The following is a 23,216-nucleotide window of genomic DNA, read 5'->3' as shown; positions in this document are numbered from 1 at the left end:
CGCGATCAAATACCAGTGCGCTGTGACCGTATAAAAGTAAAAGTTTATTGAACAGGAATAAAGCTATTAAGTAATAGCGCTTCTTGTTGTATATTTTATCTTGAAGACATTATTATTATTAAAATTATTTTTTATTGAAATTATTCTAACAGGAAATAATATACAAGAAGAAATACAAGTTGGTATTATGTTTTTTTTATCATTATTATTATTATTAATTTATTTATTTCGGTAAGATTAGTATCAGACGTCGTCGTATTTTCCTTATTATTAACTCGTTTTGTACGTTATAATTATATTTGTTATTTTAAATTTTAAATATGACAGAAAAAAACAATTTAAATGTTTTTGTTGGAACACGTTGTTATAAAATAATATATTATATAGTAGTTGTATATATGAAAAAAGGAAATTACTGAAAATTCGAATGCTGAAACTAATAAAAGTATTAATTTACTTTCAATTATGTTTGTGGGAATCTAGAAACTGTTCCTATATAAATTCATAACGAATGGAGAAGTTTACTAACCTTTTTCGTTCCCTGACTGGTTCCCACGGAATAAGAAAGAAAGAATACCAAATATTAATGTAACTGTTGTAGTGATAAATCAGTATGGTAGTTATATGTACATATAATATATATATATATATATATATATAGGAGTTCCGTTTTTCGTATCGGAAGTCTAGATGTCGTCGCGCGTGTTAATTGTTTTCGCGTTGTCATACCACCCTATTGCCGGGTGCGTGTAAGTGCAGTTAGGATTAGTCGGTGCTTACCACGTGACGTAGCTGTAACCCGGATGGCGGGCAATATAAATGGCGACGCTCCATGTGTGGAGCCATTTTTTTTTTTTTTTTTCGCTGACCGGATTAACGACTGGATTGAAGGACCGGTGGATTTGTCCGAGGAATTCATCGAGGAGTACTTTGTAGATTAACGTCGTTTGTATCTATTGTATATATCTTTTTACGCGTAGTTCTAGATTCGTTTGTACTTGTCGGGTATATGATTGTTGTAAGATTTGATCCACCTAATTATGTCGCGAAACAGAAAAAACGTAATTGTATAACCGTAGATATTGTGATCTTAAGTTTTATAAACATTATATAGTTATCGAAAATTCGTCGTGTGCTTAAATTTGTAAGATCCTTTACACACTTGCCATTTTTATACGTGGGAACAATTCGTTGGTCCTCGATACTACATTGGCGTCCGCGACAGTATCAATTCATGGCAAGGGTAAACCTATTTGTGAAAAGATCAAGATTGTAATAGTATTGTTGTATTTCCACTGTGAATTTAATAAGTTAAGGTGTGCACACGTCGGTTAGCTGTGTTATTTGTCGTGCTAAGGGTCGTCATGATGGAAGAACAAGTCACCTGCAGCCTTCAACAATCTGGGTCTACGGAAGTCAGTAATATCACGATTGTGACGGGATTTATGGGGATGATCCCCTGCTATTCAAACCTGCCTGGCGACATGCTAGATATCAGCCGTCTTTTTAAAACAGTGGAGAATGTGGCAAGTTTGGCAAATTGGGAAGAACAGGTGAAGATAACGGTGATCCAGGCAAGATTAAAAGGTGAGCCGTTATCGGTTTTCTTTGACTTAAAGGAACAGAGTGTTATTAGTTATAGTAAGTTGAAAGAAGCCCTCATCAAGTGCTTCAGCCGCAAGGAACGTGAACAGGACGCTTTTAGTTTAGTCCTTAAGGTGGCCCAAAGACGTGATGAAAGGGTTTGTGAATACGAAATTAGAGTCAAGTCTTTGCTATCTAGAGCCATAACCCGGAATCCTAATTTAGAGATTCTTAGAGATAACTCAGTAAAAGAACGTTTCATGCGAGGATTATGTCCTGAGATAAGAAAACAAGTAATGCAAGGGCGCCCGAGGACTTTAGATGAGGCAATCAGTTTGGCCAAAGGTGAGGAGGAAATTGAAAATGTCTGTGGTAAAAGAACAAATGTTAGCGAGATATGTGTAACCATGGATGAAGAAGAGCGGCCGGATGGCCGAGCGGTCAAGGTTAGCAGCCTGCCGCCCTGGGGGACCCGGGATCGAATCCGGACGGCTCGAAAAATCCCCAGGAATTTTTCGGGGGGTGGTCCGTCCGGATATGTCGGTCCCCGTCCCTCACCACCCGGCCGCCCCATTGTGGGCCTGGCCGAACCCATAATGGGCTTGCTATAAGAGGCCCTCTTAGTGCCCACTGGGCGGAAAGAGTTACAAAAAAACAAAAAAAAAAAAAACATGGATGAAGAAGAGAACCCGGTTAAGAGAGACAATAGGATAGACGAACTTGAACGGCAAATAAAACAATTGAGTGAGTCGCTAAAGTTGGTCTGTGAGATAGTGAAAGAAGGTGGAAGTCGGAAGGAGAGTAGAGGAGAGAGTAGGACTTGTTATTCATGTGGGAAACGTGGACATATATCGAGATACTGTAATCAGCGTAGAAATTTAAACTAAGACACGGTCAATTAAATGGTCAGGTAATTGACCGCCACACACAGCTAACACTGACCAATGAGATAAAGTTAAATAACCGCGGGTTACCGGTCATTAATTGTAGATTGATAAGACGCGAATTGAGAGGACTAGTGGATACGGGGGCCGAAAGGACCGTAATAAGAAGGGAACTAACTGATTGGGTGAAACTGAGGGATGAAAAAGTGTATTGTGAAGAATGAGTCACTTATTAGTGGAATGGCGGAAACCATTATCTCGAGTGACAAGGCTATGGCTGTAAGGGTAGTTTTGGGTGAGGGAGGCATTTGCGAGGTGAAAATCCCAAGTATCGCATTCCCTGAGAGTGCCTGTTACGACCTCATTATAGGAATGGACATTATTAGCCAACAATCAGGAATATTGGGACAATTGGGGCGCATGATAAGGCCAGTAGGGGTAGAATATAACTATAAATTCAATATAAATATAACCAAAAGTATCGCAGGTAGTAAGGCTGTATGGAATCTGGACCACCTTGAGTAGAGCACTAAGGAAAGGGTTCTTGAGGTCCTTGATAAGTTTCCAGACGTTACTGCGCAGAATATCACCTAAATTTCCAGCACGAAAATTTTGTGCATAGCGTGAAACTAACCTCCGACCAACCCATAAATACTAAGCAATACCGTATCCCATATGGGTACCTGCCAGCCCTCAGGCATAAGATAGACGAGCTTAGTCAAGCGAAAGTGTGTGAGGAAAGCATATCGGCGTTGAACTCACCCTTACATGTAGTTCCGAAGGAATCTGGAGAGATCAGACTAACATTAAATTTACGTAAGATAAATGATATCACCGTGCCACAAATATTCTTCATGGCAAGAATTGATGACATTTTGTCTCAACTTGAAAGGAATGTTTTCTTCTCTGTGCTCGACTTAAAGGAGGAGAAAATAATATGGAGGGCTTCAAGTTGCAGTACAACAATACACATAAACACAAATAAATTAGTAGCCCAATAATACATACTTTCATTTATATCCATATGTTATATCCAAAGGTCAGTTCTCTGAAATTGTTGAAAAATAAATTATTTTCAACTTTTTTTTTGTAAAGTAGCATATTCTGAAAAACAAGTTCTAAATTCAGCGTAAAATTTCCACCTTTTATCCGTTAAAAACAACGCAAAATGTACGAATCCACGTAATAAAAATTTATCGCAGTGAACTTCAAAAAACGAGAAACAAAGTAACACCAACCACCACTGTAGTAAATTTTGTTGCCAACTGATTCATATAGTAATGCTCCTGTGAAAAATTTCACCACATGACGAAAAGTTTTAAAATAAATGCTAAAAGTTTTAAAAAGTTCTTTCATGAAACCCGATGAATTTAATTAATACACAATAACTAAATTTGTTTTATAAAGATTAATAATTTGCCACTATAATTATGCAAATTAGATATAAAAAAGCTCTCTGCGCAAATTCTTTGCTAACTATACATCATGGGGAAAACTTACGACATCAATGCGATTGAAGCTTTTTCACTAAACACTGAAAATTTTATATTATTATTTAATTAATCCTGTCAAATTTAAATAATATAATATGTTTAGATCTGTTTAATAAAGATTAGTAATGTACTATCACTAATATGCAAATTAGATATGACAAACATCAATGTGAGAAAATTCCCGCTAAGATAAAAATAGCTTTCGGTCATATGATCACCAAGAAATACAAAGAAATGTGTCTAAAGTTTAATATTTGTGTACATATTAATAAATTTTAACTAATGTCATCGTTCAAAATGTAATGTTTCTGTAAAAATTAGTAAACTGTAACAAATTTCATCAAAGAAAACAGAATAATTTTCAGCTTATAAAAACTCTACAATAAATGAATATTTCTTTGAAATACGTCGATATGCACGAATAAATAATAAATATGTAATTATGCTTTTATCCAGTTTAAGTGGATATTGTAAAAATTAAGCTATTTAATTTGTTTGGCCTTTATAATTTAGTTTCCGAATATTTTACCGTAAAATTTCATTTAGTAAACAGAAACAAAGACAAGCTATTAATTATTAACAGGACAATAGAATAATTTTTACGTAATTTGGGTGTAAATACAGAAAAAACGAATTATATCAAAGATGGGACGAATAAGCTGACATCCCTCAAACAGAGCTCATATACTCATTGTCATTTTCAGCCTGGTTCCCACTTCGACTCTTTTATCTTAGTAAAAAGTTAATTTTTTAAAATAAAAGTACATTGTTCTTAGTGAAGAAAGATAAAAGTATCGAAATATACTATTCAGAAATAAAAATATTGATGTATATCCATATTAGACATGTATATATATTTTGTTTTTGATATTTGAAATAATCTCACGAGAAAAACATTAGATATATGAAATACGGCCATAAACAATTTCTTTTTGTCAAATAAATTACGGATTAAACAGGTTTATTTAAAAAAATTCAATAACGAATAACTGACTTTAAATATACAGAGGATACAGTATGCTTGTTATGTGATAGTATCTGCGTTTACAAATTAACAGAATTTTCCGTTTTTTATACATTATTATGCTATAATCTAGAAAACTATGTTTAATATACAAGACATACTACAGAAAAGGTAAGAAAGGAACGTCAGTCATTGTAACTAATGTATTATTGAAAGTTTCATTCATATAGAAAATAAATTTTATCAAGATACATTTTTCCAGAAGAAAATTGTCGATATCTCTCGTAAATATAAGTATATTTTATTATAATTTAGATAAAGACACATTTTTTCCCACGCATGGCTTCTTTCCCCTCCCTCTTACTCATATACTTGAAATATTCATTTCATAATTTGCTGTAATAATAACGTTTAAAATGATTCTAAATAAAATATTGACACTTAAACTAGGTTAATATATATTGTCATTAGTCTCAGATGTATTCATAAAAATGTAATAATCGATACAATAACACTTTCTCACATGCTCCATGTATTAAAGTTTGCATCTGTAATTGAAGGTAATATATAACGAAACAAAATGTTTATATTATCAATAGTTTTAAAAAATACCTTATTTTCACGTAGAAAAACAAAATAAGACAGAAGAAACAGACAATCACACGATATGTCTATCCAGGACATTCTATAATTCATTTCAAATTTCTAATGTAGACATACATGAATAGTTTTGTGTGTTTGAATATTATATTTCGATATTTTCATTTTTCTTCACTAAGAACATCTTAAAACATTAACTTTTTATTAACATAAAACATCGAAATAGAAAATGGTTGAAAATGACAACGAATTATAAGCTCTGTTCTGGGGATGTAAGCTTGTTTGTCCCATCTTTGATATAATTCGTTTTTTCTGTATTTACACTCAATTTACGTAAAAATTATTTTATAGTTCTGTTTACAATTAATAGCTTGTCTTTGTTTCTGTTTACTAAATGAAATTTTACAGTAAAATATTCGGAAACTAAATTATAAAGGCCAAACAAATTAAATAGCTTAATTTTTACAATATCCACTTAAAATGGATAAAAGCATTTTTGTATATTTATTATTTATTCGTGCATATCGACGTATTTCGAAGAAATATTCATTTATTGTAGAGTTTTTATAAGCTGAAAATTATTGTTTTCTTTGATGAAATTTGTTACAGTTTACTAATTTTTACAGAAACATTACATTTTGAACGATGATATTAGTTAAAATTTATTAATATGTACACGAATATTAAACTTTAGACACATTTCTTTGTATTTCTTGGTGATCATATGACCGAAAGCTATTTTTATCTTGGCGGGAATTTTCTCACATTGATGTTTGTCATATCTAATTTGCATATTAGTGATAGTACATTACTAAACTTTATTAAACAGATCTAGACAATTTATATTACTTAAATTTGACTGGATTAATTAAATAATAATATAAAATTTTCAGTGTTTAGTGGGAAAGCTTCAATCCATTTAACATCGTAAGTTTTCCCATGACGTATGGTTGGCAGGAGAATTTGCGCAGTGAGCTTTTTTATATCTAATTTGCATAATTATAGTGGCAAATTATTAATCTTTATAAAACAAATTTAGTTATTGTGTATTAATTAAATTCATCGGGTTTCATGAAAGAATTTTTTAAAACTTTTAGCATTTATTTTAAAACTTTTCGTCATGTGGTGAAATTTTTCACAGGACATCCTATATGAATCAGTTTGCGGCAAAATTTTGTAGAGTGCGGTTTAATGTTTCTGTGTTTCTCGTTTTTTTGAAGTTCACTCCGATAAATTTTTATTACGTGCATCCATACATTTCGCGTTGTTTTTAACGGATAAAAGGTGGCAATTTTACTCTGAATATAGAACTTATTTTTCAGAATATGCTACTTTACAGAAAGAAAAGTTGAAAATAATTTATTTTCGACAATTAGTGAGAACTTATTTTTGTTTGGATATAAATGAAGGCATCTATTATAGGTGTACTAATTTATTTGTGCATATAATTATCCAGTTCTAATTTCGAAACATTTATTGTTTTTAGTGTTTATAAGCGTGTTATTTTGACATGTCTACCAATTTAGTGCTAAAACCTAGAACTATGTCAAAGAAGAATACAAAGTTCAATTAGCAAGTAGTCCCTTTATTAGCAAATTAATTTGTTGGTAGATTTTTTTACATTTTAAGTGTAATTAGATGAAACTAAATGGATATGAATATAGAAAGTAGAATATAACAAGACTGGTAGATAAAACTATTATTACGTATTACTCAATCAGAAAATGTTCGAAAAATTTATACTTGAAGAATTTTGTTTTGATAATTATGGCCTAGTGTTTATATCGAAAATATTTTTCAGTTATATTTGTAATCACAGTTCCAAATTATGTAAAATTCAGCTTGATATAATGATATATCATTCGAATAGTAATGGCGATTAAATATTTATAGGCTTAATTATAGATTTCGAATTTTGTTTGACAAAACTGAGGAAGGCAAGAGTATCGACAGTTGTATAATGAATTGAATTTAAGTAAATTAGGTGACTTTGTATGTTTCGATGTAGTTTATTACAATATTACGATATACGAACTTTCAATTTTGTAAATTGTATTATACTAAAAAATAAAGTTTTTTTATAATATCCTCCTTCTTAATAATGTATTTATAATGTTTCTGAACTAAATAATACTTATTAAATTGAAATCCAAGCTCTTACAAAGTACTATGAATATTAGAGAAGACCGTTTTACTATGAACTACTACGTTTTACTACAGCTTACTCTAATGTTGATTTTACAAAAAGTAGGTCAGACAAGGACCGTTAGACTAATGACGTAGGCTGTTTACGTTTTCGGGTTGCATCGGTGCTTTCCCGATAGCGTCATTTACAGAAGTCACACCTACTTTTTTCTGATGCGAGCCAATTAGGAATATTAATTTTTTTAACCAATCAAATGATAGCGGAAGGTTTAAATTTCATTCATGTCGATAGATGGCCGTCTAAAATTTCATATTTATTTTAATTTTTTCTCTTTTATTGTAATTTCTCGAGAACTAAAGGATATTCCAAAACAAAGTTGGGAAATCCAACTATTCGTGAAAATTCTACGACTTCACGAAATGGTCCAGGTATTTTATAAGAATTTTTATACGAGTATAGTCGTCCCTCACCACTGCCACTGGATCGCCTTAGACGACTATTCTCGTCCCTTACTGTTAAGAGGTTAATAATGCAAGAAGAACAATATAAAGTGAAATTTTTCCTCAAACGTTAATTAATTTCATTTTTACACATTATACTTTTATTTCTTTCAAATAATGTAAATCCACATGAACAACATGTAAGATATAATTTAATGTTACAGTAAACAATCATTGTTTGTTCGAATTTACCAGTTTTATTTATACAGCACCCTCTCAGTTTGTTGCTATTCTTAATTTTTTTAACTGTATGATGGAAAACACTGTAGTGTTTCTCAATTAAATTTTATATCATTCGTATAGTGAAATTCATCATACTTATTGCTGTTTCACACGATGAAAATGGGTACATTATTATCGATAATTTTAATAAATGTGTAGATTTTAGCACAGGATAATTACGTGTATTAAGTTTCTAATGTAATAGTTTTCACCAGATAGATGTTATTTGTAGCTACCCACTCTAACGCAGCGCATCTTAGGGGTTGACAGCGAAAGATTTATTACGAGGAACAGTATTTTCACGAGAGCATAACGTATTCAGTGTTGCCAAGTTAGTAGAGTTTTTATTAAATCTGACCGAGACGTTTCACCCTCTTTTGTAATTGCATGAATGAGTTGTGAATCGTCAAAGCGGCCGGATTTCGGTATGTCAGGCCTGCATTAATATCTTCTAAGACCGGGGTGAGCAACCTTTTTAATCAACGGGCCAATTTAAATTTTAAAATTTTTTGGCGGGCCGCACATAAAGTAACACTTATTAATAATTTACAAAACTTTATTTATAATAAACATTAGAATAAAAAAATTATAAAATTTAAAAAAGTAAAGATTTCATATACAAATTTTAATGAAAAATAAAAACAAACAGGAAAAGAACAGAAAAACGAATTTACTTGAAATTTTTAATGAGAAATTTGGCACTGTTTTTTCGATACAAGCCGATCAATATCAGCAAGAATTGATGAGGTAGCTACACGTACGCAGCTACCTCACTCGTGCATCACTCAATCGTGCATCACTCAGTCTCGATCGGTGGTCATTGTTTATTAATTTCATGGTTGAAAATAATTGTTCGCAAACATACGTACTTCCAAACAGAGACATAATTTGCTTTGCATTTTTCGTCAAAAGCGGAAATTTCTCAGGGCTCACATAAGATTTATAAAAAATTTCGATGTTTACTGAGATAAATACATTTTTTAAATCGGTATTATTCTGCATGTCAATCACTTTTATTTGAAAGTCTTCGGGAACTGTATCCACATCGATATTAAATGGCGAGGAAAATATTTTCATGAAAACCGCTGTCTTCTCAGCTTTGAACATTTGGAATCGTAATTGAAATTCGTTGATTAAAATGTCTATATATTGTGCGTATTTTTGAGAAGTAGTAACGTTTTCTTTTTTTAAATGTGGAAAGTGAGACACATTATTCTGCAAAAGATGCTGTTTCCACAATTTTAATTTGCGCTTAAAGCCCTGAATTTTATCATACAAATTGTGAATAAACTGTTCTTTGCTTCGAGGTTTCACATTAAGATCATTGAGATGCGGAGTCATGTCGATAATAAAGCCAAAATCGCACATTCATTCTTTATTACCAAAATGAGGAAAAGCATATCCCTTCATATCCAAGAACAATTGTATTTCGCTTTTTAAGTTGTATACTCTTTTTAGCATTGCACCTCTACTAAGCCAACGTTCTTTGGTATTAAAAACCACGTCGCCATATTCAGTTTATAAATCTTTCAGGAATTCTTTAAATTCACGGTGATTTAACGCGCGCGACTTTATAAAATCGATTAGTTTAATTATTGGTACTGTGACATTTGGCAAACTCAATCTTTTCGCACACAAATTTTCCTGGTGAATTATGCAGTGGTTAACGAATATTTCCCTTCCTGCGACCTTAATGTCTTGAAATAGCCTTCCCGATACTCCTACTGCCATGCTTGACATTGGTCGTGCTCCATCTGTCGATATACCAATAATCTTTTCTAAAGAAATTGAAAAATTTCCCAACACAGACATTAGTTCATCGTACAGGTCTTTGCCGGTTGTAGTCCCTTGCACTGGAATCAGTGAACACAATTCTTCGGTAATATTAAATTTGGTGACAATACCACGTAAAAATATAGCCAGTTGTGCTGTATCGCTAATATCGCAACTCTCATCAAGTGCCAAAGAACAGTATTCGAATTTTGCAATGCGTTCACGAAGCGTTGTTGCTATGTTCTCGGACAAGTTTTCAATTCTCCTTGCAATAATGAATCTTGATAAACTAATGTTTGAAATAATATTTATTTTATCAGGAAATGCTATTTCTGCAACAGCAGTCAGACATTCTTTTATCATCTCTCCATCCGCAAAGGGTTTCATTTTTTTTTTTTTTTTGCCAGTATTTGACTGACAACAAAACTAGCCTTTACTGCCTTATTTGATAAAATAGCTTGATTTTTAAAAATAGCCTGTTGGTTTCCCAAGTTTTTCTCCATTTGATTAAACTTATCTATCCGGAGTTGTCCTGTTAAGTTTTTATATTGTTGTTCATGTTTTGTATCGTAATGCCTTTTTATGTTATATTTTTTTAATGTCGACACAGTCTCTGAGCGTATTAAGCATACAGCTTTATCTTTGACGAAAGTGAAAAAATAATCAAATTTCCACTTTTCTTGGAAATGAGTGTGCTCATCCGCAACCTTCCGTTTTTTTTCTGTTTGCTTTTCCGACATGCTATTATAGATTAAAAATTTGAGAGTTAAAAAAATTTGTTTTAAAACTTAATCTTGAATAAAAAAAACTCTAATATTACCTTTTTGACAATAATATTGCACTTACGCCTTTCAAGAAACACAAGAATTGCTAAAATTGCTAGTTAACAGCTTACCAGTCTGACTGATTGTGTGACAAAAGCAAACACAAACAAGCACAGACGCGGCGCGTTCGTATTGCATGTTTAAACAAGTCGCCGACAAGTGAGTAACTCGTCACAAAAAATTGTTTCGGTTTAGTATGTACTACCATTTTATTATAATTAATTTTATAACATTATATTGATGGGAGAAAGTCGATAAAATAAATTCAATTTTAGAAATGCTTGGCGGGCCGCATAAACATGTTTAACGGGCCGCAAGCGGCCCGCGGGCCGCGTGTTTCTCATCCCTGTCTTAGAAGATATTAATGCAGGCCTGACATACCGAAATCCGGCCGCTTTGACGATTCACAATTCATTCATGCAATTACAAAAGAGGGTAAAACGTCTCGGTCAGATTTAATAAAAACTCTATTAACTTGGCAACACTGGATACGTTATGCTCTCGTGAAAATACTGTTCCTCGTAATAAACCCTTCGCTGTCAACCCCTAAGATGCGCTGCGTTAGAGTGGGTAGCTACAAATAACATCTATCTGGTGAAAACTATTACATTAAAAACTTAATACACGTAATTATCGTGTGCTAAAATCTACACATTTATTAAAATTATCGATAATGATGTACCCATTTTATATTTCACTATACGATTGATATAAAATTTAATTGAGAAACACTAGTGTTTCCATCATACAGTTCAAAAATTAACAATAGCAACAAACTAGGAGGGTGCTGTATACATTTAAAACTGGTAAATGCGAACAAACAATGATTGTTCACTGTAACATTAAATTATATCTTTCATGTTGTTCATGTGGATTTACATTATTTAAAAGAAATAAAAGTATAATGTATAAAAATTAAATTAACCAGCGTTTAAGGAAATATTTCACTTTATATTGTTCTTCTTGGATTATTAAGCAACCATTGACATCTGTTAATAGACCGAAAATGCAAAGAGATTTTCTTTTCACTTTTATATGCACAGACGATTTACAAAACCGCCAAAAGGATGTTCAGGTCAAATTATGTATAATAAAATAAATGTGTCCAACAAAATCAATAATTTGAAGACGATAGAGTTGACTATAAAAAGTACTAGATGGAAACGAATAATTCTTCATTTCTAAGATTATTCAATTATGACTAAAGGATTATTTTTAAAGCCTTTACTTATTCGTGTTTATGGAATAGATCACAGAGAATCATATCAGCAGCTTTCTCTCCGATCATGCAAATTGGAATGTTCAGGTGTCCAGTTATCACAAATAGCATTATCGAAGCATCTGCTACTCTTAGGCCTTCTATACCTTTAACTCTAAAAGCAATAATAATAAAAGAATTAAATATGTAATAACTTTTTTGAATAACTTTTTCATTCCATAAATAGTTATAAATCTTCTGCCTGTTTTGATTTCGGTAACAGAAGAAAAATCTGAAAATTCAATTTTTATTGCCTCTTTTCTGTTTAATCTATGACTATAATTTTTTACTGCGCACTTTAACATTGACAATGCATTGTAACACTTTAGTGTATAAAAGTATAACGTTGTATTTGATTTCTGGAAGGTTCACATACAGTACATATTAATTGATGATCATTTTTCCCTTTCGCATGTCGGTTGACAACAATTGTAGTCGTTTATTAGGTTGTTACAAAAATTGTTGTGTGATTTCACGATGTTTTTCAATCATCAAAGCAATAATAGCGGCCAGCTTCCCATCAAAAGTCCTTTCGGAAGGCATTCTATCCCCCCCTTCTTGCGTTGGCCGGCTGTTCATTCGCTGAGCGATCACCCTCCTGTTCTTCCGGAGTACAAGCGAACAGTAATACACTCCTCTATCGAAAATGAGAATCAGAACTGAATTTAGTAGCACGCAAGATTATAATGGCAGATTTTAATTTTGTAAGCTTAAAATACTAATACTATTATTGTTAAATAATGAATTTAATATATTTATGAATTTCTAAGAAGACTTTGAATTAACAACAGTTGTGGGATTAGTATCACTTTCTATTTTACACGTTCCACACTAATGGTATATTGTAAATGGAAACGTTGTTGCTACACAAGCGCAATATTCGTCAGTGAATCTCTTATAATGTTCGCAGCCGCGGACACACTCCGAATTTTCTCATTGCTTCCGTAGATGCCATTTTCAGGCAGTATCTCATACCTAAATATTAACTTATTAACTGATTTTCCACAATATGTAATACCACGTAAACTTTTCTTCACCTTCAACTGCAACTTTTAAGTCGTAAGGATTTCAAAAAAAAAAAAAAAAATTGAAATCGATGAGTGGATCGTCATGTGCGATCGCTAGATTTGATGGTATCCAATCCTCTACTTTTTAGACGTGTTCGATATGGGAAACATGATATTGTGTCAATTGATGTAAAGGGTTCGAACATTGTTTTCCATACCTAAATAATAGTAACAAATTTAATTAATTTAACTATAACCGGAACGCTTATAGTTAAATTAATTAAATTTGTTTGATGAACGTTCCGTTCATCAAACAAACATTTGAATAAATTTTAGGAAGTTACTCGTCAAAAATTCACTTGCATTACGTCAGTGCACTGTGTATAATTATATTTTATATATGTGCACGGTTACCTCTTCCATCCCGATAGACTTCATTCTGGGCAAGAACATGCAATGGCCTGGTATGCAAAACATACAATGCCCTGGCCAATGAAAAAGGTGTAGTGTATTCATTTAATTGTAATTGTAACCAGTGGTGATATTCGAAATATTTAACAAGGGGTTCGCTACAGAAAATTTTTTCTGACAATCACCGACAAACGAAATGGAAGTTTTGGCTAGAAATAAATACAATACATTTTCTTGCAACTATATATCTAACAATCAGTGGCGTATTTAGAACGTAACGAGCCATGGGAGAAGGCCAGGTAACAATAGTATTTTAGAGCTGTCGACCTTTTTTTTTTCGAGGCAGAGAAATTCTTTACCGCAATATGGCGCTTCTAGAAATAGGCACATGTATGTCATCATCTCTCGAGATACATTATACTTTTTCTTTCGCTGTCCATAGCCCGACACGTGTTCCACAGCCATCTTGTATTGTCTCGCGCGCGTGGCATTCCGGGATCTCTCTTATGACTGGATCTACTTTCAAGAACACTCTTGAATCGATCGCGATTAAACCTCGATTGAAACGGTCGAGAGAGATCGCACCAAGACATACTCCCTGACTTGCTCACAATTTAGATTGAAATGCTCAGTGCAAACGGGGTATAAGGCCCTAGTTTAGTAGTATTACAGAGTATAATACGCATATTTTAATATATTAAAAAAAACAAACCCCCTGAGAAATGTTCCGTGTGTTTAACAAGGTTTGGGAAACTGAAAATTTTAACAACGGGTTCGGCCGAACCTGTGCGAACCCGCCGAATATCACCACTGATTGTAACCCGAATAAAACATATATAGGAGAAACAAAAAGAAATTAAAAATAAGATTAAGTGAACATATCTGAGCAATTAAAGAAAAATATGCAAATTCAGCAGTGGCTGAACATTGTAATACAGAATGTTGCGAAATTGATTTAAATACAGTGAAAATAAGGAAAACAAAAATAATTATAAAAGACAATTATATGAACACATAAATATAATTAAACAAACTAATAGAATAAATAACACCGGAAGGGAGATCCACCAATCATGGAGAAGCATTATAGAAGGGAGGGGGAGGGAGAGGTATAAAAACAGAGATAGGAATGAATTGAAATTCAGTTTAAGTGAAAAAGAATAATCAGAAATTTAAGTTTTACATAAAAATTAAATTTATAGATTTAATGTGATTATCTATGATGTATAAAAAATAGGAATAGGTATCAAGTTATATGATTAATGTGGATCACGAGTTTCTTTGAAATTGAGAAAAAGTTCGGAAATATAGAATCTTTAAATATTTTATTGTTGGGAAATTATTGTGATTAAATTAATTTTTAATTATAATTGTACCAGAAAAATTGTTAATTGTAGAAAGTGTCTTTTGAATGCCTGCTGGAGAGGGACGAACAAGTCCGAAACACAAGTTTCAAGTGTACGTGTTCAGGTGAACTAAATAAAAAATATTATTTCTGATCTGTAAGACTAAATATCTGCATCCATAACTCCAGTGTAATAAGTCCTGTTAATTGATAAAAAAAAGTGTCAGTATTAAGATTTGTATCAGTGGAGTGACGCAGTAAAGAAACGGAATACATGAGTGATCTGCCAATGCGGTAACTTCTATTAGGACTTTATGTAAAAATTGGATTCTGTTTACGTGTTAAGGCCGTTACGCACGTTCAGGAAATCCATTGAGGAATAACTGTGCAGGCCTGACCTTTAGGAATTCCTGAACGTGTGTGGGTAAACACTGTACAGTTTCGGCGGCCTGTACAGTCCACCGGAGTAGAAACGAAAAACCATTTGATTTTCCTGCACAGTTTTGGACTGCGCAGGCCGACTGAACGTGTGTGCTGTCGTGTTGTTCAGTTGTGAGGCCGCTGAGTAGTGAGAACAGTGTCTCGTGAATCTTTGGAAAAATTATTTTTTATAACCTTTTAACTTTTATTATTTATAACCTGAAAAATTAATTTTTTAGGTTATAAATAATAAAAGTTAAAATTATTTTCAGATCAAAACTTTCTCGAGTAAATTAAAATTATAAATCATTTTAATATTTAGAAAACTTTTCAGTTCACTTCTTTAGTTTTTATAAAACATCTCGATACTCTATAATATCATTTTCTTTTACATTTAAAAAAAAATATTCTTTTAATACCTATACCTGTTTAATATCTGTTTTAATGTTTTATTAAAACATTGTTAAAATATTATTTTAAGTTGACATAAAATTAATAATTAAAAATAATTTATTAAACTTTAATTATAAAATTAATTTGCGATAATAATTTTTACAATTTGTACTAATATCGGATGTGGTTGAGAATTATTTATATTTGCTTTTTTTTTTTTCTAATATCGGAATAAATTAAAACACGGCCATTTGAAATAATATTTTAACAACAAGACAAAGTAAAGTAGAGAAATGGTTTAATATGTAGAGCTAATTAATTATGTAATGAATTTTCAAATGAGCTAATTTTAAAAGTAAATGAAAAAATACCCTTATTAAAAAAATCATTTAATGTTTTCAAATGTAAAGGAGTTGTGTATAGATTAAATTGTACTTGCGATAATGTAAAAAAGATTTATACAGGAGAAACAAAACGATGTCGAACGACAAATTGAAAGAATACAAAGTTCAGTTTGATTTGAACACGTGCACTTTCCACGAATCGAACCCTTCTAAGTGCAATAAAATAACAACACCGACTTAAAATCGGGGAGAGAGTTTTCGTTTACAGGGCAATAAAACAATTTAACTGAGAGATTTTTCCTCCTCGTGTGTGGGCGACAGGAAATTCTGGATTTCCTCAAGGCTAGGCCTGCACAGTTTTTCCTCAAAGGATTTCCTGAACGTATATGGAGGCCTTTAGACACAGGAAGAAAACACAGAACACTGCATGGTGGCTAGCCCATTGATCACCAATGGGCTGGCCACCATGGTCATAGACCAATCACCAACTACCAGTGTTCAATGGTTTTATTTATTTGGCCACTGGTGGGCTTGATTTGTGTCACTGTATGCAGAATTTTGGCACACCTGACACTGGATACAGCACGAATACACGCAACAGTTAATTTTTATCTTATAATTGCACAATTTATTCGTAACAATTTAATACAGCACTAATTCAAACTTAATTCATTCGGAAGTTAATTGATTTATTTAAACAACTGATACTTTAACTGGGTGTGCAAAAATCCATTGTTCACGAAATAACAAATTCGCTTACAACGAATGATTTTCGACAGTCCAAGTGATCCGTTAAAACATTCTACTGTACGTTGCAGCTGAACTTCTAAAATTCAGTTGGAACTCTGGAATTTTTGTCATATTTTCAATTACTAATTAGATTTTATACTTTAACCTCACTGATTATAAAAGTATGTAATTGTAATAGAAGTAATCAAAATATAATTAAAAAGCAAATTAAAGTGAAGGCTAACGCATTTTTACATCACTTACTTCTTCGTTTAGGTTGAACTCGTCTTAAAATTGTGCCATTATCAGATGCAGGTGATAAAGTGCGCATAATAATTCAATAACTGGCCATTCAAGTTCGTTGTTATATTTAAAAATTACAAATCAAATCGTGTCAACATTTCTCAAACATGACAGTGGACCTGAAATAAGATAAAATTAATTTTAAATATATTCAAATATTTATTAACATTTTTATTTGATTTTACCTGTACCATTCACTAAAAATTCGTTAGAATTCATTACTGTAATCCCTTCTGTAGAGTAAGTATAAGTTTTTGCTCCAAATACCATACCAGTAGTAGTTTTTGAAGATTTCTTCCAACTGGTAAATCCGCTACAACAGGAATCTAAAGCACTTGTGTTGTATTTTTACACGTGAAAAAATTCGTAAAGATAATATATATATTTTATCAAACTTTTCTAAAGTATGCTTTGGTCCAATTCTTGATAGCATTAATAGTTTTGGAGAATTGAAGACTCTAGTAGATACGATTACAACGTGTTTGGCATAAGCTTCGTACAACTCTCTATTATGCTCGAACTTAACTTTATAAGCACGTTTATTGTGGATCGACATCTATAAATATAAAAATCTATTTACTTTTATACTTCTTTTACTTACTAGTATAAAATAATATGATTTACCTTGTGAACGAATGCTGAAGTTAGAAACAAAAGATTTCCTCGAACCCGTACAGGATTAAAAATTACATTGTTACTTAAGTTTCTCACACCAGTGTACATTAAAAAAAAAAACATGATCTACTTAAATTTAGAAGCTTTTTAGCAAATGTTTTTAGGACATTAAACATTGCTTTTTCAATTAATCAAAAACTACTAATGTGAGGTAGAGAATAAAGACTTATCACACCAGTGATAATAAGCATAAGCACCCAGGTATCAATGAGGTACATTTAATAAAACAAAAAGATGTGTACATTAATTGCCATTACTTGAGTAATTAACATGAAATAACCAAAATGCATTTCGCACTATCGCAATAGTCCCTCTTCATAAAAAGGTTGTAATACTTAAAATTATACAAAATAAAATAACCTCTGATCATTGAGCATAAAAAGGGTGCAGAGAAGACAGGCTTAAGACGGCCTCATAATGTTACACGGTAGCTTCACGTAAGGGTTACTAATACAAAAAGTTTTAAAATTAGCTGAACAATAATATTCTGCAAAACAAATTATATCTGCATATCTTACTACTGTTATGGTATGTAGATATAATTTGTTTTGTATAACATCATTACCTTATTATTGTGTCTTTGACCGGTGCAGCATACCTGTTATTACATGTTACAAATCTGTTGTTTTTGAGTTTTTGAATACATATTCTAACAAGGAATTGGAATGAACGTTGAGTCTGAATGAATCTCACTCGTTGGCAATAAAACTTTTCAAATAAATTGGGAAAATGTACATATAAAATCGTAAGGCGTTTTGAACATGTGACTGATTCAAACGGATTGCACATTGAACAAGTGTTGTGAATGAAAACCTTTTGCGTGTTTCCATTTTGTGTTTCTTGTTCTTCATGCGCCATCTTTTCACCTAGTGGCAAAAATTCGAACTAAATATTTTTTTCATTTTCCTTTTCCCCATGGTTTATATAACATATATACCAAGTTTCATCAAAACACGTCCGAGAGAACGGGCTCTAGACAAGTCTGAGTAGGGCAACTTTAATTATAACCATCCTGTACTTTATGAAACAAAATAAACATGTTATAAAGATTGCATGATATTTAAAATTTCTTATTGTACATACGCTAAAGAATAAAATGATACAAATTTTTTAGAGAAATTTTAGTAAAAATAAATATTCTTAAATGTGATTTTGAGCAATTGTTTTGAAAAAATTAAATTTCGGATGCTCCTCATATTTTTAAAATGATAATCTTTTCTTTAATATCTGCTAATTCTTCAATTTTTTCAAACCAACTGCTGATGTTATCATTTCGATTGTCAACTTTAATTAGACTCTTAGTTTTGAAATTAGACTGCAAACAGTTCAATGATTTTTATTCTTTTTCAAACCCTCTGTTTAACTTTCTAGAGAGTTTGGATTGGTCAAGTGTCATATGTTGTTCTCTCTAATGTGTTTTACATTTTGACCTATGTCGTCTTCTACGCTGTATAACAGCAATCTAACATTTGGCTAGAGCATTTAACGAAGGAAGCAAATATGGTGACTTTTCGATAAGGTTTCATTAGTATATTCTTAAAAAACGCTTTTATTAATATAATGCATATATTCCTACCGTCATAATTAACCTATTTCGTAATAATTAGTAATATAAAATGTTTTTATGATAAAATTCCATAACAGATGACGCCATAAACAATTTTATTTATTATGATTGCTAACCTAACAGTTATTTTTCAATAAAATCTCATAACAGCTGGGAAAGTTAAGCAACTCGTCGCTAGATTTTTCAGTTTTGGAAACAAATTCAAATTTCAAAGTGTTACATATGGAGTTTATTTAACTCTCGCCCTGCGAGTTCCTAAGAAGATTTTTTAAGCAAGCCCATTATGAAATCTACTGAGCTACCAATGTGAGATTGGTGCATAGCGACGGCATATTCATTCATACAAATCTATAAATATTAGAATAATTTCAATTGAAAATAATGTCAATTAAATTTTTTTCCTTGAGATAAATCAAAATAACAACAATAACAAGTTTCATCGAATAATTTTATATGTGATAAATATTTCAGTGTTTTTATTCAGTGATCATCTTATTAATTTTTTACAATAAACACCAAATTTCCATTCTGTTGAATATAATTAAAATTCTAATGTTAAAATTCATTATCAATATTACAGATCACAGAACAGACAACGTTACAGATGATAATTGTTAATATTGGGTTATAACGACTGTGTAAGAAATTGCTATCCCAATAATAGTGAACACCAAAGCACGATCGACAAGAAATATATTCCATCCCGTAAAATTAGGAATTTCCTCACGACATTTAACGGAGAATTTGTATGCAGAATCTTGCACAAAAGAATTACAACAAAGTGACTTTGTATAGACGACTGTAGATATTTTTCTTGCAGCATCTGACACACGAGAAGCAGCGAAACACATGTTCATAAATAAGAAAAATTGAAATGCATTCAAAGTAAAAATTCCAATCTTATAATTTGTGTCTAAAGTAGATAACGAGAAAACGAACCAAGAAGAGAAACAAACAATACTTCCACCTACGACAGTTGTCCAAAGTAACAACATCGACGAATAAAATTCTTCAAAATGATCCGCGATTGTCTTGATTTTCATAAACATTTTGGGAAGATGAAAAAGTTCTCTTCCGAAGTCTTCATGCGTATAAGTCTGTATTTTACGCAACAATTCGACAAATTCTATTTCTAATTCTCTGCATATTGAAATGAACAATATAAAACAGAAATGCTGTGGTAATATTGAGAACAATAACTGAGATATACCTAAGACAAATAAAATTGTAATCAAAATATTTTCCGCAATGGAAATTCCGAAAATTGTTTTTTCAGTAAACGTATTACTTGATATTTCCTTTTCCTCTGGTAAAATAACGAAAAGCGAGCATACATAAACTATGGCATGGATCCAGGTTAGTGCCATTAATATTATCACGATTTTTACATTTAACTGTTTCGAATTTCTTAAATCAAACAATTCTTCTAAATGAAATATCAGACGCTCTTTGTAAATTATAAATAAATCAAAAGCAACTACTGAAAGAATAAGAAATAACATGTAAATCGAAAACCGCAACAAATTACCCAACGATTGATAATTCTCTTGATTAGTAGTTATTAAATAACAATGACAAATAGTAACAATTTTTTGTATAATTAACACAATGACACTGTGAAGTGACAATCTTTTCTTTTGAATGTTTAAACCTAAAATTTTCATATTAGCGAAAAGAATTTTCCAAGATATCGATAGCTGATTCATTTGATGCTCTGCACTTGGTTGTACGTTTACCACCCGAGAACTCATGATGACACTTTTCTTGAAAAAAAAATTTATACCAATACATTACTATGTTTTACCCGTACGCAAAAAACTATTATTTCTTACCTGTTGAAAGTCAATTGTGTCGAAAACTATATTAACGAACAGCGTAATTTCGCTCTTCGGTGTCGTGACAACCTGCAGACGTTCGCAGTAAAGACGATTTTTTTTTCTATGCGTAAAAATACATCTAGAAACTGTTGACGTCGTTAGTAAACACTCTTACGTTTAATCGATAACATTTTCATATTGAAATCAATGGAAAGAATGCTTCTGAGAAAGCGTTTTATAATGAAAAGATAGGAGGTTCTGTATACAATAACATCAAGATGCAATAAAACAATCACTGAACCAAAATATACCTATTTGGAAAAAGATAATATAACAAATTGAAACAATAGCGAAGTGCAGAAAAAGTTTAAAATAAGAGCTAAATACGGAATTAACAATGAAAACCCGTGACTTCAAACTGCTTTATAACAATGAAAATCGTGATTGGTTTATTAAATACGTTTATTCTTTCGTTTTCAATTTTGGTCTCTTACAGGGTCCGAAAGTAGCAATCTCAGTAAATTCGTCTAATGTCTGAATCTGCAGTCACTAAATTCAACTTTTCTGCACATTCAAAACACATCCAATCAAGTTTCAGCTGCGATCTGTGAACGCGGTTCTTTACATTTCACGTCGAGCAGTTCCATTGAAATAGAAAAGCAGAGCTTTATATATTTTTTTTTCTGGCATGCTGCTTATGGATCTCACTCAATGTATCTCTGAATGTGGTGAAGCTGTGGCTCGATATTGACGCAGGTTCTTAACACCGGCAGCCAATTTGAAGAATCTTATCTCTGCTACCTGTGTTCTGAATCACACATGTTTGATCATTATCAATATTCATATTAGTAAATAAAGATTAGGAGCAAATGACTGACGATTTTTCCTTTCTCTCTATCTGTTTCATAAGCACTACTAATCAATTTCGTCTTTGTATTAAGGGGCTTACTCAAATGATTCGTGTGAACTTATTCTACAGTGTCCATGTGCACTCTGTATTTCACTGAATTGTTTCAGTTTATGTAAATAATAAAAGCGAAATTGATAGAACACCACTAAAAGAAAATATAGCACGCACACTGAAGAATATCAGAGTATCCACGAAGAGTATTCAAGAGTATTTACGATCAGAATTCCGCTTGTTCATCACTTCACTCTTTCTCGTTGTGAGCCTAACAGAACCTTTAATTGCAGTTGAAAAAACCTTCTTAGGTCCTAATCAAAAATGAAAAATTTATTTATTTTATTTATTTCCGGAAAAGCTTATAGGTTTTGTAATTGGATAAAAATACCACAATAATAATATTTGAAAACGTATCTGTAGAGGATGGAACTTATATTGTTTGAGGATATTTAGTATAAGTTTCCTTCAAGTTAATTAACTTAAATTTCCTAATTCCAGACTGAATTCGAACCAGGGCGAATCCTGATGAAAATTTTTGGGCATACTGAAAGTTATAATAAGAATAATAGGTCTATCTCTAGCACTAAACAATAGGCAGAAACGTTATTTGATGTGAATTAAAATGTATGGACTGTTATAAAGCTTATTATATCTACACATAAAATATATCATAATGAAAAAGTATTAAAAATTTATGATAATAATTCAATATTTGTGGTCCCTTGACACTGGGGACCCAGGGCTTAATACCTGTTAGTCTGTATGTAGATCTGTCGCTATACACAATACATATATGCTGACTGTGTACCGCAAGCTTTCGATACAATCCGGCCGTGTTAAATGCTTCGAATGACGTCATGCACGCGGATTTCTTTGCCGCGGAACCTCCATACGAGCAAGCGATCGAGTTACCGCAAGCATGGCACTGACTTAAAACGGCTTGTCGCTAGCAGCCAGTATAAAAGAAAACACAAATGATAAAAGAGTTTACACGTTAGAATAAATTATTATTGGCATATTTGTTTTCATGTAAAAAATATATTAGCAGTTAAA

The 23,216-nt window shown here is 31.9% G+C and overlaps 1 protein-coding gene across 1 annotated transcript in view; it reads left to right on the top strand.

Annotated features, from left to right (window-relative positions):
• Positions 1 to 1,364: 1,364 nt before the first annotated feature.
• LOC136980101 (patched domain-containing protein 3-like) overlaps positions 1,365 to 23,216 on the top strand; it is a 45,286-nt gene continuing 23,434 nt past the window's right edge. Inside the window, exon 1 of the mRNA XM_067276140.1 lies at positions 1,365 to 1,929. Within this exon, the coding sequence (XP_067132241.1) occupies positions 1,365 to 1,929 (565 nt within the window). The remainder of the gene's footprint in view (positions 1,930 to 23,216) is intronic.

This window comes from Centruroides vittatus, unplaced genomic scaffold, assembly GCF_030686945.1.
Source record: "Centruroides vittatus isolate TY-2023 unplaced genomic scaffold, ASM3068694v2 contig_68, whole genome shotgun sequence".
NCBI classification, from domain to species: Eukaryota; Metazoa; Arthropoda; class Arachnida; order Scorpiones; family Buthidae; genus Centruroides; species Centruroides vittatus.
This window is presented reverse-complemented; position numbering and strand designations above follow the sequence as displayed.